This window comes from Elephas maximus, chromosome 23 (assembly GCF_024166365.1).
Source record: "Elephas maximus indicus isolate mEleMax1 chromosome 23, mEleMax1 primary haplotype, whole genome shotgun sequence".
Taxonomy (NCBI): domain Eukaryota; kingdom Metazoa; phylum Chordata; class Mammalia; order Proboscidea; family Elephantidae; genus Elephas; species Elephas maximus.
Genome location: NC_064841.1, coordinates 79,812,804 through 79,824,236, shown reverse-complemented (window position 1 = coordinate 79,824,236; position 11,433 = coordinate 79,812,804). Strand labels below are relative to the sequence as shown.

Sequence of the window (11,433 nt, the reverse complement as noted above, 5' to 3'; positions counted from 1 at the left end):
CAAAAGCCTGGACGCAGGGGCGCTTGCCCAGCCCCTCGACTGCTCCTGGGAGGACCAGGGCCGCCAGATCTACGTACCACGAGTCCGCGTCTTCCCCGTACCCCAGGCCCCGCGCGCTGTCCCCACCCGGATCTCACCGCCCACCTCGCACTCCCTTCCCCCGCGCGAGACTGACAGCCTGGGCCCGGGGCGCGGGGCAGCGGAGGGGCCCCGGGAAGAGCTGCGGCCCCCTGGCCAGGCTCTGGAAGCGCTGCGCCAGCTCCCCAGGAAACTTCTCGCCGCAGCGCCGCCAGCGTCTGCCTCTCCAGGTGCCGCGGGAGCAGGTGCAGCAGCGCGCCCCCGCCGGCCCCCAGCCTGCCTGCCCGCCAGCGCGGAGGCGCAGAGGGGGCCGCGTGGAGCGCGCCGAGGCGGTGCCGGACGCCCCCGCCGCGAGCGCCCCCAACTTGGGCGCACCTAGCCGCCTCGCACCGCCTCCTAGCGGCCGCCGCGGGCCCGGAGGGAGACCGAGAGCTCCCGGAGCCCCGGGAGGTGAACTTCGGACCCGCTCACGCCCCGGCCTCCGGGGATCCGCCTGGCTCCGGGAGGGGCGGCTGAGGACGCGGGCGGGTCTGCGCGGGGCGGGGCGCCCAGCTCGCGGCCCCAGGCGCCTCCTCCGCCGCGGCTCTCCTCGCCGCCCTCCCGCTGCCCCGGGCCCGGCCGGCGGAGAGCGCCCCCTCCTCGCAGCTCCCCGTGAGCCCCCGCGCCATGGACTCTGCGCCGGCGGAGCAGGGGCGCCGCGGGGACGCGGATTCGCAGGCGGCGCGGGACCGGGTCCCCAGGTAGGTGGCGGGGCGCCCCTGCGCGGAGGGGCCGCGGCGCCTACGGAGACGCTCCTTGCCCGGGCGGCTGGCGAACGGTCGCGGAGCCCCCGGCGGGGTGCCTGGGCGCGTACCGAGCCGCGTCGCCCGCTGGCGCTGCTTTGCGCGCGGTGCACTGTCCCTTGGCTGGGAATCGCAACACCGCGCCTCGGTCGGCAAAACCCTTTTCCTCCCGCAGCCGGCTGGGGAGGGACCAGGGGCGCGCGGCCAGGGTTCCCGGGGTTGGCGGTTCGGCCTCACCAGGACCTGTGACTGGTGACTGGCAGGGAGCGTTCCCTGTCGTGGGCCGTCATCTCGTTTTTCAGTGTTGCTCCTCCGGCGTTAAGAATGGTTACAATTAAACACTGGCTGGCTCTGAAGTCAGTGTGCTGCTGCTTTTTCCCACGCAGGCTCCTTGTCCTTTTCCTTTCCACAGCAGCCTGTATCCATAAAAACGCTGATGCTTGGCTGAGAAAAATTGTGGTGACTGGGCACCGCTGTATATATTTTGGTAGCGTTCCTTGGAACAAGATTTAACGACTTCAACAGGTCACAAAACCAGTTGCCGTCATACCGACCCTATAGGACAGAGTAGAACTGCCCCATAGACTTTCCCAGATGCAGCTGATGGATTTGAACTGCCGTCCTTTTGGTTAGCAGCCATGTCTTAACCACTGCGCCACCAGGGCTCCCAAAAGGTCACCTGTGTGTATAAACCCGTTGCCGTTGAGTCGATTCTGACTCATAGTGGCCCTATTGAAGTCGATTCTGACTCATATTGGCCCTATTGGAATCGATTCTGACTCATAGTGGCCCTATCGGACAGACTAGAGCTGCCCCATAGGGTTTCTAAAGAGCAGCTGGTGTGTTCGAACTGCTGATCTCTGGGTTAGCAGGCAAACGCTTTAACCCTTGCGCCAGTAGGGCACCACGCGTGTGTATGAAAACTTTATTCTTAGTCTACAGTTTTTGTTTTTCTTGTAGGGTTGATCCGTATGGATTTGAAAGGCCTGAAGACTTTGATTATGCATCTTATGAAGAATTTTTTTCCACCTATCTGGTAATACTCACTAGAAGAGCAATAAAATGGTCTAAGCTTTTAAAGGGAAGTAATAGTGTCCAGAAAAGTATGAAAGGTGAGTTCAAAGCCTAATCTGTTTACTCACTCAGTAAACACATCTGCTAGACTAAAACCCAAGTGAATTTAAGTGCTGCAGGAAAGAGCCCTAATCGTTAAATACCCTAATTAGAGAGGATGTGTTGGACTTTGGGCATGTGTGTTTTTAGGGCTGTGCCAAAGAACGTATGGTTACGAGGTATCAGACCAACCAGAGCCTTCTCCCTGGGTGGTCAGAAGGGAGGAAGGGCTCACCCCCCTGCTAAGAATAAGCACATGTCTGTATTCATTACGCTGCATCTCAGGGGAGGAAGGAAGAAAAGGAAAATGGCCTGTCCTACTCAGGTTTGGTAATGGCTTACAGCTTTGAACTCAGTTAGAACTTGTTCTTTTAAGGTAAGGAACGTTCTGTTCTTTTTCCACTTTGAGATGGGCCTTCTTGCTAGATATGAATGAGAACTGCAGCACTCATGCCAAACGAAGAGAAGGGTCGTGTCTGGGGGTTGATGAGAAAGCTGCTGTTAGTTGCTGTTGAGTAGATTTCGACTCGTGGCGACCCTGTGTGTGGAGAGGAGAACGGTTTCCTAGGGTTTTCAGGGCTGTGAAAGGACATCACCAACCCTGTCTTCTGAGGTGTGTCTCAGTGGGTTCCAACGGCCAACTTTTCAGCTAGTAGTTGAGTGCTTAAACATTTGCGCTACCTAGGGATTCTCAACTGATTCGTTACTCCTCAGAACTAAATTGGGCAAAGTTCTCCATTTATATTCTCCTATGGCAAAACCCTCTCCATTTTCCTCAGAGTAGAAGCCAGAGTCCTTCCTGCGTCCTGTAAGATGCTACATGATCGCTGCCCCACCCCTCACCTTGGGCTCTGACCTCATTTCCTTTTCTCTCCCCAGCCATCACTCACTCTGGGCCTAGTGGCCTCCTGGCTGTTCCTTGAGCTCCCCTCACCTGCTCCTACCTCAGAGTCGTTGCACTATCTGTTCCCCCTACTTGGAGTTCTTTTCCCCAGAGTCTGTAGGGCTCTCGCCTCATTTCCTTCACGTCTTTACTCAGATGCCACCTCACTGAGGCCTTCCCTGCACACCTGTCTAAAATTGTACATCCCTCCTGCCACACGTGCACATGCTTCCTGCCCCCTTGCAGGGTTTTCTCCTCATTGCTGCGTAACACGTCATGGACCTTATTTATTTTGTACGTTGCTTGCTCCCCTGCTGGAATCAGAGATCCCTCTTTCCCGGCCGGGATTTTTGTTTCATTCGCTGCTGCATCCCCAGCACCTGGAACAGGCTGGGCTGGGATAATTACTTAAACATTTGTTAAATGAATGAATGAAATGTTTGCCTATGATGTTCCAGACAGCGTAGCAGGTAAAGAGACAGGAAAATCAGTACTTGCCACACAGTGTGGTGAGGGCTGTGGTGGAAGTGGGCCCAGGGCCGTATGCGAACTCAGATAAATAGGGGAAAGGGGGATTATTAGAAGGTCTCCTGAAAGAGGGGGCACTAAAGCAGAGTTTTGAATGAGAGAGGACATATACAAAGGTTAAGAGGTGTGGGCAGGGCCTTGGTGGTTCAGTGGTAGAATTCTAATCTTGGGTTCTGGGGATGCAGGTTTGATTCCTGGCCATTCCATCTCATGCACAGCCAGCACCTATCTGTCCGTGGAGGCATGTGTGTTGCTATGATGCTGAACAGGCTTTAGCAGAGCTTCCAGATTAAGCCGGACTAGGAAGAAAGGCTTGGCGACCTACTTCCGAAAATCAGCCGGTGAAAACCCTATGGATCACAATAGTCCAGTCCCCAGCCGATCCTGGGGATGGCGCAGGACCAGGCATCATTTCATTTCCTTGTCCATAGGGCTGCCATGAGCAAAGAGGTGGGGGTGGGACTCTTAGCTGCAAATGAACAGAGGTGTATGGCCCAAGTGCAAGGTATGCCATGGGAAGGATTCGGAGACGAAGCCAGAGGACCTGGTGCCAAAGGGCTGTGAGGTGTATCAATCATGATCAAGCCAAGAAAAGCAAATTGTAAAAGAGTTTTTAAGCAGTGGGAGTTACATGATCAATCTTTACTTTGAAAAAGGCCATTTTGGTTAGTGAACAGGGCCCAGCAAAGTGGGCCTAATACATAGTAGGACATAGTTGTGGGGTTGAATCTGGGAGGGCTGGATGGAGGCTGGTTGATCTCCAGGACTTGGTGTGTGAGACTTGGGAGGGGAAGACTGTTAATAGCTAGGCTTCTGATTGGGGAGTGAACCAGTATAGAGATACCACTGAGCTTTACTAAAAACTGGTAATAACAGCATTTCATAAAATCATAGAGCTGGAAGTGCCTCAGGTTGGTCTTTTTTGCTTTACAAATGAGTCAACTCCGGCCCCTGAAGCTAATATCCTTTGTAAATATCGTAAGTAAACCCTGGCACACCGATGTTCGGTCCCTGCTTCCACCTCTGTATGTTTAACATGTTTCCAGCTGAACTCCTGCCTTCATTCTCCCTTTCGCTTTATTCTTTTTTTTTTTTTCAATTTTGTTTTGGTGAAAATATACTTTACAAAACGTGCCATCTCAATAATTTTACGTGTACAATTCAGTGGCACTGATTACATTCTTCAAGTAGTACAACCATTCCTACTATCCTTTCCTAAATCACTCCACCACCATTAACATAAACCTAATGGCCCCTCATGACCTTTGGTTTCTATATATTTGCTTATTTCATGTAAGTGGGATCATACAGTATTTATCCTTTTGTGACTGACTTATTTCACTCAGAATGAGTTTTTCAGGTTCATCCATGTTGTAGTGTGTACCAGGACTTCATCTCTCTTTATGGCTGAGTGGTATTCCAGTGTATGTATATACCACATTTTGTTTATCCGCTCATCTGTTGATGGACATTTCGATTGTTTCCACTTTTTGGCTATTGTGAAAAGTGCTTCAGTGAACATTGGTGTACAGGTTTCTGTTTGTATTCCTGCTTTCTCTTCTTCTGGTTATAGACCTAGGGTTGTGATTGCTTTTTGAGGAACACCAAACTGTTTTCCACAGTGGCTGTATCTTTTGCTTTATTCTTAAAAGTTAACTGGTCTTTTAACTTTTTAAAATTTTATATATATATATATACACATATATATGTGTATGTGTATGTGTATGTGTATGTATGGAGCCCTGGTGGCACAGCAGTTAAGAGCTATGGCAAGCTACAGCTGCTAACCAAAAAGTCAGCAGTTCGAATCCACCAGCCACTCCTTGGAAACCCTATGGGGCAGTTCTACTCTGTCTTATAGGGTTGCTGTGGGTTGGAATCAACTCTAAAGCAATGGGTTTGGTTTGTATATATAATTATATATATATAATTTATATAAAAAACAGGGTAAAATATTTTAATCACGCTAAAAGATGTAAAGTGGAATTGCGTTTTTCTTGCATCCCAGTCCCTAGTTTCCAGTCTCCTCGTATAGGCAACTGTGGGTAACCGTTCTTCTGTCTCCTTCCAGGAACGGTGTTTGCATGTGCGTGTGTACACACAGATGATAGCACACTGTACAGAAGCTCCTACGGTTTCCTTTTTTTTTAACAAGGTCAGAAGTTTATTCTCTCAGTTCTGGAGACCAGGAGTGTGAACGCAGGCGTCAGCAGGGCCCTGCTTCCTCAGAAGGCTCTGGGGGAGGCGCCTTCCTTGTCTCGTCCAGCTCCTGGCAACCCAAGGTGTCGCTTGGCTTGCAGACGCGTCTTCACCTGGAGCTGTTCCTCTCTGTCTCTGCGGTTCGCTTTTAATGCAGGGGAAGCCCCTTGTCCTATGTGGTTCCAACTGGTGGTTAGCTTTAGTCTGACGAACGAAAGGTCGGTTAAAGCAGGGAACCCTTTTTCAAAATACCTATGTGCATAAATCTTTTCTATAAAACACAAATGCACATTTGTTCTTCTGTCTTTGCTTCTGTCATTTGGTTCTATTCTATCATCCTTCTTTTCTTTGGGCAGAAGGGGTCAGCTAATTTCGCTTCTGTATCTTCTTTTTTGCTTAAACCACACTCATAATGCATTGTCATTTTTTTTTCCAAGTAGAGCACTCTAAATGCAGGACCCTTCTATACTCTTATTCTTTTCTCCCATTCTTTTACAGTTATCTTGCTCATACATAATTCAACAGTTTCATGTTTTTTTTTTTGTTTTGAGCACTTGCCCCTATCAGCTTTCTGAAAACACTCAACCTGGTTTTTATGGAAGTAACAACTTCTTGTTTTAATGTTTGATTGATTTATGTAAGATTAAATTGTCGTAGTTATCTAGTGCTGCTATAACAGAAATACCATAAGTGGGTGACTTTAACAAACAAATTTATTTTCTCACAGTTTAGGAGGCTGGAAGTCTGAATTCAGTGCACCAGCTCTAGGAGAGGACTTTCTTTCTCTGTGGGCTCTAGGGGAAGGTCCCTGTCTATTCTCATCTTGTATTTCTTGGTTCCTTGGTGATCTTCATGTATGTGACATCCACCTTCCCCATCTCTGCTTCCTTTATATCTCAAAAGAGATTGACTTAAGACACACACTACACTAATGCCATCTTCTTACCCTAATGAGGAAAACCTATTGCCAAATGAGATTATAACCACAGGTATGGGGTTAGAAGTTAAAACACATATTTTGGGGGGATACAACTCAATCTGTAACATCAATCAAGTTGTCTAATTATGGTAATGCGTATAATTGATATAAACAGGCTAAGGATCAAATATATTTCATTCCCGGTGAGGCTTCAACTAGAGGGATGGGAGCCAGAGTGTTAGGATGACTAGAGAATAGCCTGCCAGCAAGTCATGTTTTTCTAGGAAGTGAGGAACACCGATGAATCAGGTGAGAGGAATGTGGAGATCACATGAGTTCTGTGATCTATATGTCCCTGCTGGTGCCTCAGTGTGGTTTCCTGTTCGGCAGCTTGGGAGCTTATTAGCGGTGGCAAAGCTCCTAGAAAGTTGTGTCAGACATAAAACTGGAGTAGATGAGGTATTCCAGAAATGTGGATCTAATATTTTCCTGCCAGATATTCTGGACTGACTGCAGTATAGTCAGGTGTGTGACATCACCAGGGAAAGATGACATGGTGAAGAAAGATGAGCCCTCAGTATGCGATTAATAGCCAAGGAGCTCAGTTTTCAGAACCACATCACTGAATTTCAACACGCACACACCTGAGATCTCCATTTTTATCCTGTTCTTCATATCTTGCTTTTTTGGTCCTTCTGATCTTTTGTTTCTTTTTTTGGAGGATTTGCATCTGTACTTTCTATCTTAATGTCTCCAGTAGTACTATTATCCTCAAATCTTGCATTCAGTATGTATCAAGACATACTGCTATAACTTATTTGGCTTGATTTTGCTATTTGTGGATGCAATAGATTTTTTCATCTTTTTTTCAGTAGCAAGTATATACCAGTAGCCATCAAGAAAACAGCTTCCTCTTTGTCCATCAACTTAGAAAAATAAAGTATAAAAGACTGTTAAACAAACTTACTGCACTCTTGTTGTTAGGTGCCGTCAAGTCAGCTCCAACTCATAGTGACCCTGTGTACAACAGAGCGAAACACTGCCCAGTCCTGCGTCATCTTCACAGTCATTGTTATGTTTGAGCACATTATTGCAGCCCTTGTGTCAATCCATCTCATTGAGGGTCTTCCTCTTTTTTGCTGACCCTTTACTTTTTTTTTACTTTACCAAGCATGATGCCCTTCTCCAGGGACTGGTTCCTCCTAATAAAATGTAGAAAGAACAGGAGATGAAGTCTCATCATCCTTGCTTCTAAGGAGCATTCTGGCTGTACTTCTTCCAAGACAGATTTATTTATTCTTCTGGCAGTCCATGGTATATTCAGTATTCTTTGCCAACACCATAATTCAGAGGCATCAATTCTTCTGTGGCCTTCGTATTCATTGTCCAGCTTTCACATGCATATGAGGTGATTGAAAATACTGTGGCTTGGGTCAGGTGCATCTTAGTCCTCAAAGTGACAGCTTCGCTTTTTAACACTTTAAAGAGGTCTTTTACAGCAGATTTGCCCAAAACAATATGTCATTTGATTTCTTGACTACTGCCTCTGTGGGCATTGATTGTGGATCCACGTAAAATGAAATCCTTATCAACTTCATTCTTTTCTCCATTTATCATGATGTTGCTTATTGGTACAGTTGTGAGGATTTTTGTTTTCTTTATGTTGAAGGGTATTCTGTACTTAGAATATTAAAAAAACCATCTAAATTCAGGTGACAAACATATCAAAAAGAAAGTAGCAGAAAGCTTTATTCTGTGAAACTTCTGGGTATCACTATTGCTGTTATGACTAACTTAGATTAAATCAGCCCTTATTATAATTCAGGCATTAGGCTAAGTGCTTTATCTCCGTTGAGTCAGCCCCCAAATAATAGTGACCCCATGCACAGTGGAATGAAACCCTGCCTAGCCCTGTGCCATCCCCATGATCAGTTGCGGATCGGATCGTTGTGATCCATAGGGTTTTCACTGGCTAATTTTCACAAGTAGGTTGCCAGCCCTTTCCTCCTACTTGTTTTATTCTGGATACTCCACCAAAACTTGTTCAGCATCAGAAGAAACTGAGGCTTGCAAAGGTTAAGCACCTTGCTCAAGGTCTGGAACTAGTAAGACATAACAGTAGAATATCTGACTCCAAAGCTGGCATCTTTAACCATTTTTCTCTCCCCCCCCCCCACATTTTATATTTTGTAAATACTTTTTTTAATCTACTGTGAAACTCATACTTTTTGGTGTACAGTTTCATGAGTTTTGACAAGTGCAGAGTTACGTAACTCTCCCCACAATCAACTTCAGAAGAGTTCTGTCACTCCCAAAAATTCCCTAGTGCTGCCGTTTGTAGTCAGTCCCATCTCCCAGCACCAGGCAAACCATCGATCTCTTCTCCATTCATAGAGTTTAGTCTTTTCCAGGAGTCTAGCTTCTTTCACTTAACATACTGCATTTGAGACTCATCCATGATCTTGCCTATATCAATGGTTCATTTTTTTCTTGTTATTGAGAAGTTTTTATTGTATAGTTATACCAAAATGTTTTTAGTCATTTATCAGTTGAAGGCATTTAGGTTGCTATAGACGTTCATATATGAGTTTTTGTGCTAAGTTTAAAATTTCATTTCTCTTGGATTAGTATTTAGGAGTAGGAATGCTAAGTCACACGGTAAGTGTACGTTGAACTCATTAGAAACTGCCAAGGTGTTTTCCAAAGTGGCTATATCAATTTGCATTCCCACCACAAATTTATGAGCATTCCAGTTACTCCATATCTTTGCTGGCACTTCACATTGTTGGTGTTCTGTTTTTTTTTTTTTTTTAGCCATTCTTTGTTGAGAAGACTATCCAGCCTCCCTGAATTTCCGTTGCTCTGTTGTCAAAAAGCAATTGTTTGTGTGGGTCTCCTTGGATTATTATATTCCATTAATCGATGTGTTTATTCTTTCACCAATACCACTCTGTCTTGGTTATTGTAGGTTTATAGTAAACCTTAAAATCAGAGAATATGAGTCCTCCAACTTCATTTTGGCTCTTCTAGTTCCCTTACTTTTCCATGTAAGTTTTAGAATTTGTCATTATCTACAGTATATTTTCCTGAAACATTTATTGGAATTACATTGAATCTATAGCTCAATTTAGGAAGAATTGACATCTTAACAATATTGAGTCTTCCAGTCCGTGAACATGGTATGTCTCTCCATATATTTAGGTCTTCTTTGATTTCTTTTTGAAGTGTTTAACGTATAAATTCTGTAGATATTTTGTAAGATTTATACCTCTGTATTTCTCTCTCTCTCTCTCTCTTTTTTTTTTTTTTTTGGTACTATTGTAAATGACCCTATTTAAATTTTTTTTTCTGATTGTTAATTGCAAGTATATAGAAATATAATTGAGTTTGTATGTCCTTTCCTCTTTGCTACCTTGCCTCTAAGTTAGAACAGTTCTTGCATGTGTTGAGACTGACCACCTCATCCTTGCTGTTCAGCAAAGAATGATTAACAACTCATTCAGTGCATTTCTGGCTACATTCCATTTCTAAGAGGTCATGAGATCTAGAGCCAAATCTCAATATAAATCATAATCCCAGATGTGCTGTTCTAAGCACGGGAGGCACAACAGTGAACAGATGGTCAAGGCTTTGCCCTCAGAGAACTTACATTCTGATGCCATTAAGGCATTCACATACAGATGAGCACAAACTTTGGATCACCTTGGAGTTGGAATTAACAAGATTTTACTCTGAATGCTTTTCTTGACTAGCCTGTAAGGTTATTCTTATAATTGTTTTGTTTTGTTTTTCTGTTCAATATACTTTATGCCTCGGATCTTTTGGTTTTCACGGCAGTTTGTAGAATTTAACAAATTGTGTGTGATTGTATTTCTTTTTTCTTAATGCAGGAATTCTTTAAAATAATGATGTGATGTGATTTAAAAGGATCGCAAAGCTTTGAATATTTGCTATGAAAATTAACTGTTTTGCAGGTTAAATTAAGGTCGCTGAAGGTACAGTGTAGCATCCCTGGGCTTAATTAATTTGTATGTTAATTTTATAAATCTTTCCCTTCTGCCTGGGAAATTACTCATTCTCGATTAATTGAGGTACCTCGTGTCTCCTGGCTTCTTTTCCTATGTGTTTGCATTGTCATTAGGAAATTACTAGTTACTTTTTCGTGCATGAGATTGTCAACAAAAATATTCATATAAAATGAAATAATTCTCAATTTACAGAGACAACTCAAATACTTTTTTTATCATTCCAGTCACAAACAATATAAAACAATAATCATTATACCAAAACTAATGGAAATTTGATGAAGTGAATTCAATGTGAAGCAATATAGCTATTTTTTTTTTTCACCTCAGGTATTCATCAGATTTCTCAATGTTTATGAGAATTAGCTTCCTTGGATATAAGGATCTCTTTTTTTTATTTGTTTTGAGGAGAAATGTTACATGAAAGTGCCCCTGTTGTTGTGTGCCATCGAGTTGACTTCGATTCACAGTGACCCTGTAGGACTGAGTAGAACTGACTCATAGGGTATTCTAGGCTGTAAATCTTTTTTTTAAGATTGAAGAATCTGTTTTTGTTTTGGTTTATTATTGTACATTAAATTGACGTTTAGAGAGCAAATCAGTTTCTCATTAAACAGTTAATAAACATTATTTTGTGACATTGGTTACCAACCCTGCGAAGTGTTGACACTCTCCCCTTCTTGACCTTGGGTTCCCCGTTTCCATGCTTCCAGCTTTCCTGCCTCCTCCTGCCTTCTTGTCCTTGCCCCTGGGTTGCTGTGCCCATTTAGTCTCTTATACATGGTTGAGCTACATGTATTGTTGTTTTTTTATGGGCCTGTCTAATCTTTGGCTGAAGGGTGAACCTCAGGAGCGACTTCAGTGCTGAGTTAAAAGCGTGTCGAGGGGCCATACTCTCAGGATTGC

General features: G+C 44.6%; 1 protein-coding gene across 3 annotated transcripts in view; it reads left to right on the top strand.

Moving 5' to 3' along the window:
* Positions 1-489: 489 nt before the first annotated feature.
* Positions 490-11,433, top strand: part of GRTP1 (growth hormone regulated TBC protein 1) — a 65,067-nt gene continuing 54,123 nt past the window's right edge. The window contains exons 1-2 of one of the 3 annotated variants that reach the window (XM_049867432.1): positions 490-818; positions 1,821-1,972. In XM_049867432.1, the coding sequence (XP_049723389.1) occupies positions 745-818; positions 1,821-1,972 (226 nt within the window). In that variant the 5' untranslated portion in view covers positions 490-744. The remainder of the gene's footprint in view (positions 819-1,820; positions 1,973-11,433) is intronic. The other 2 variants (XM_049867433.1, XM_049867434.1) reach the window with 2 other exon arrangements.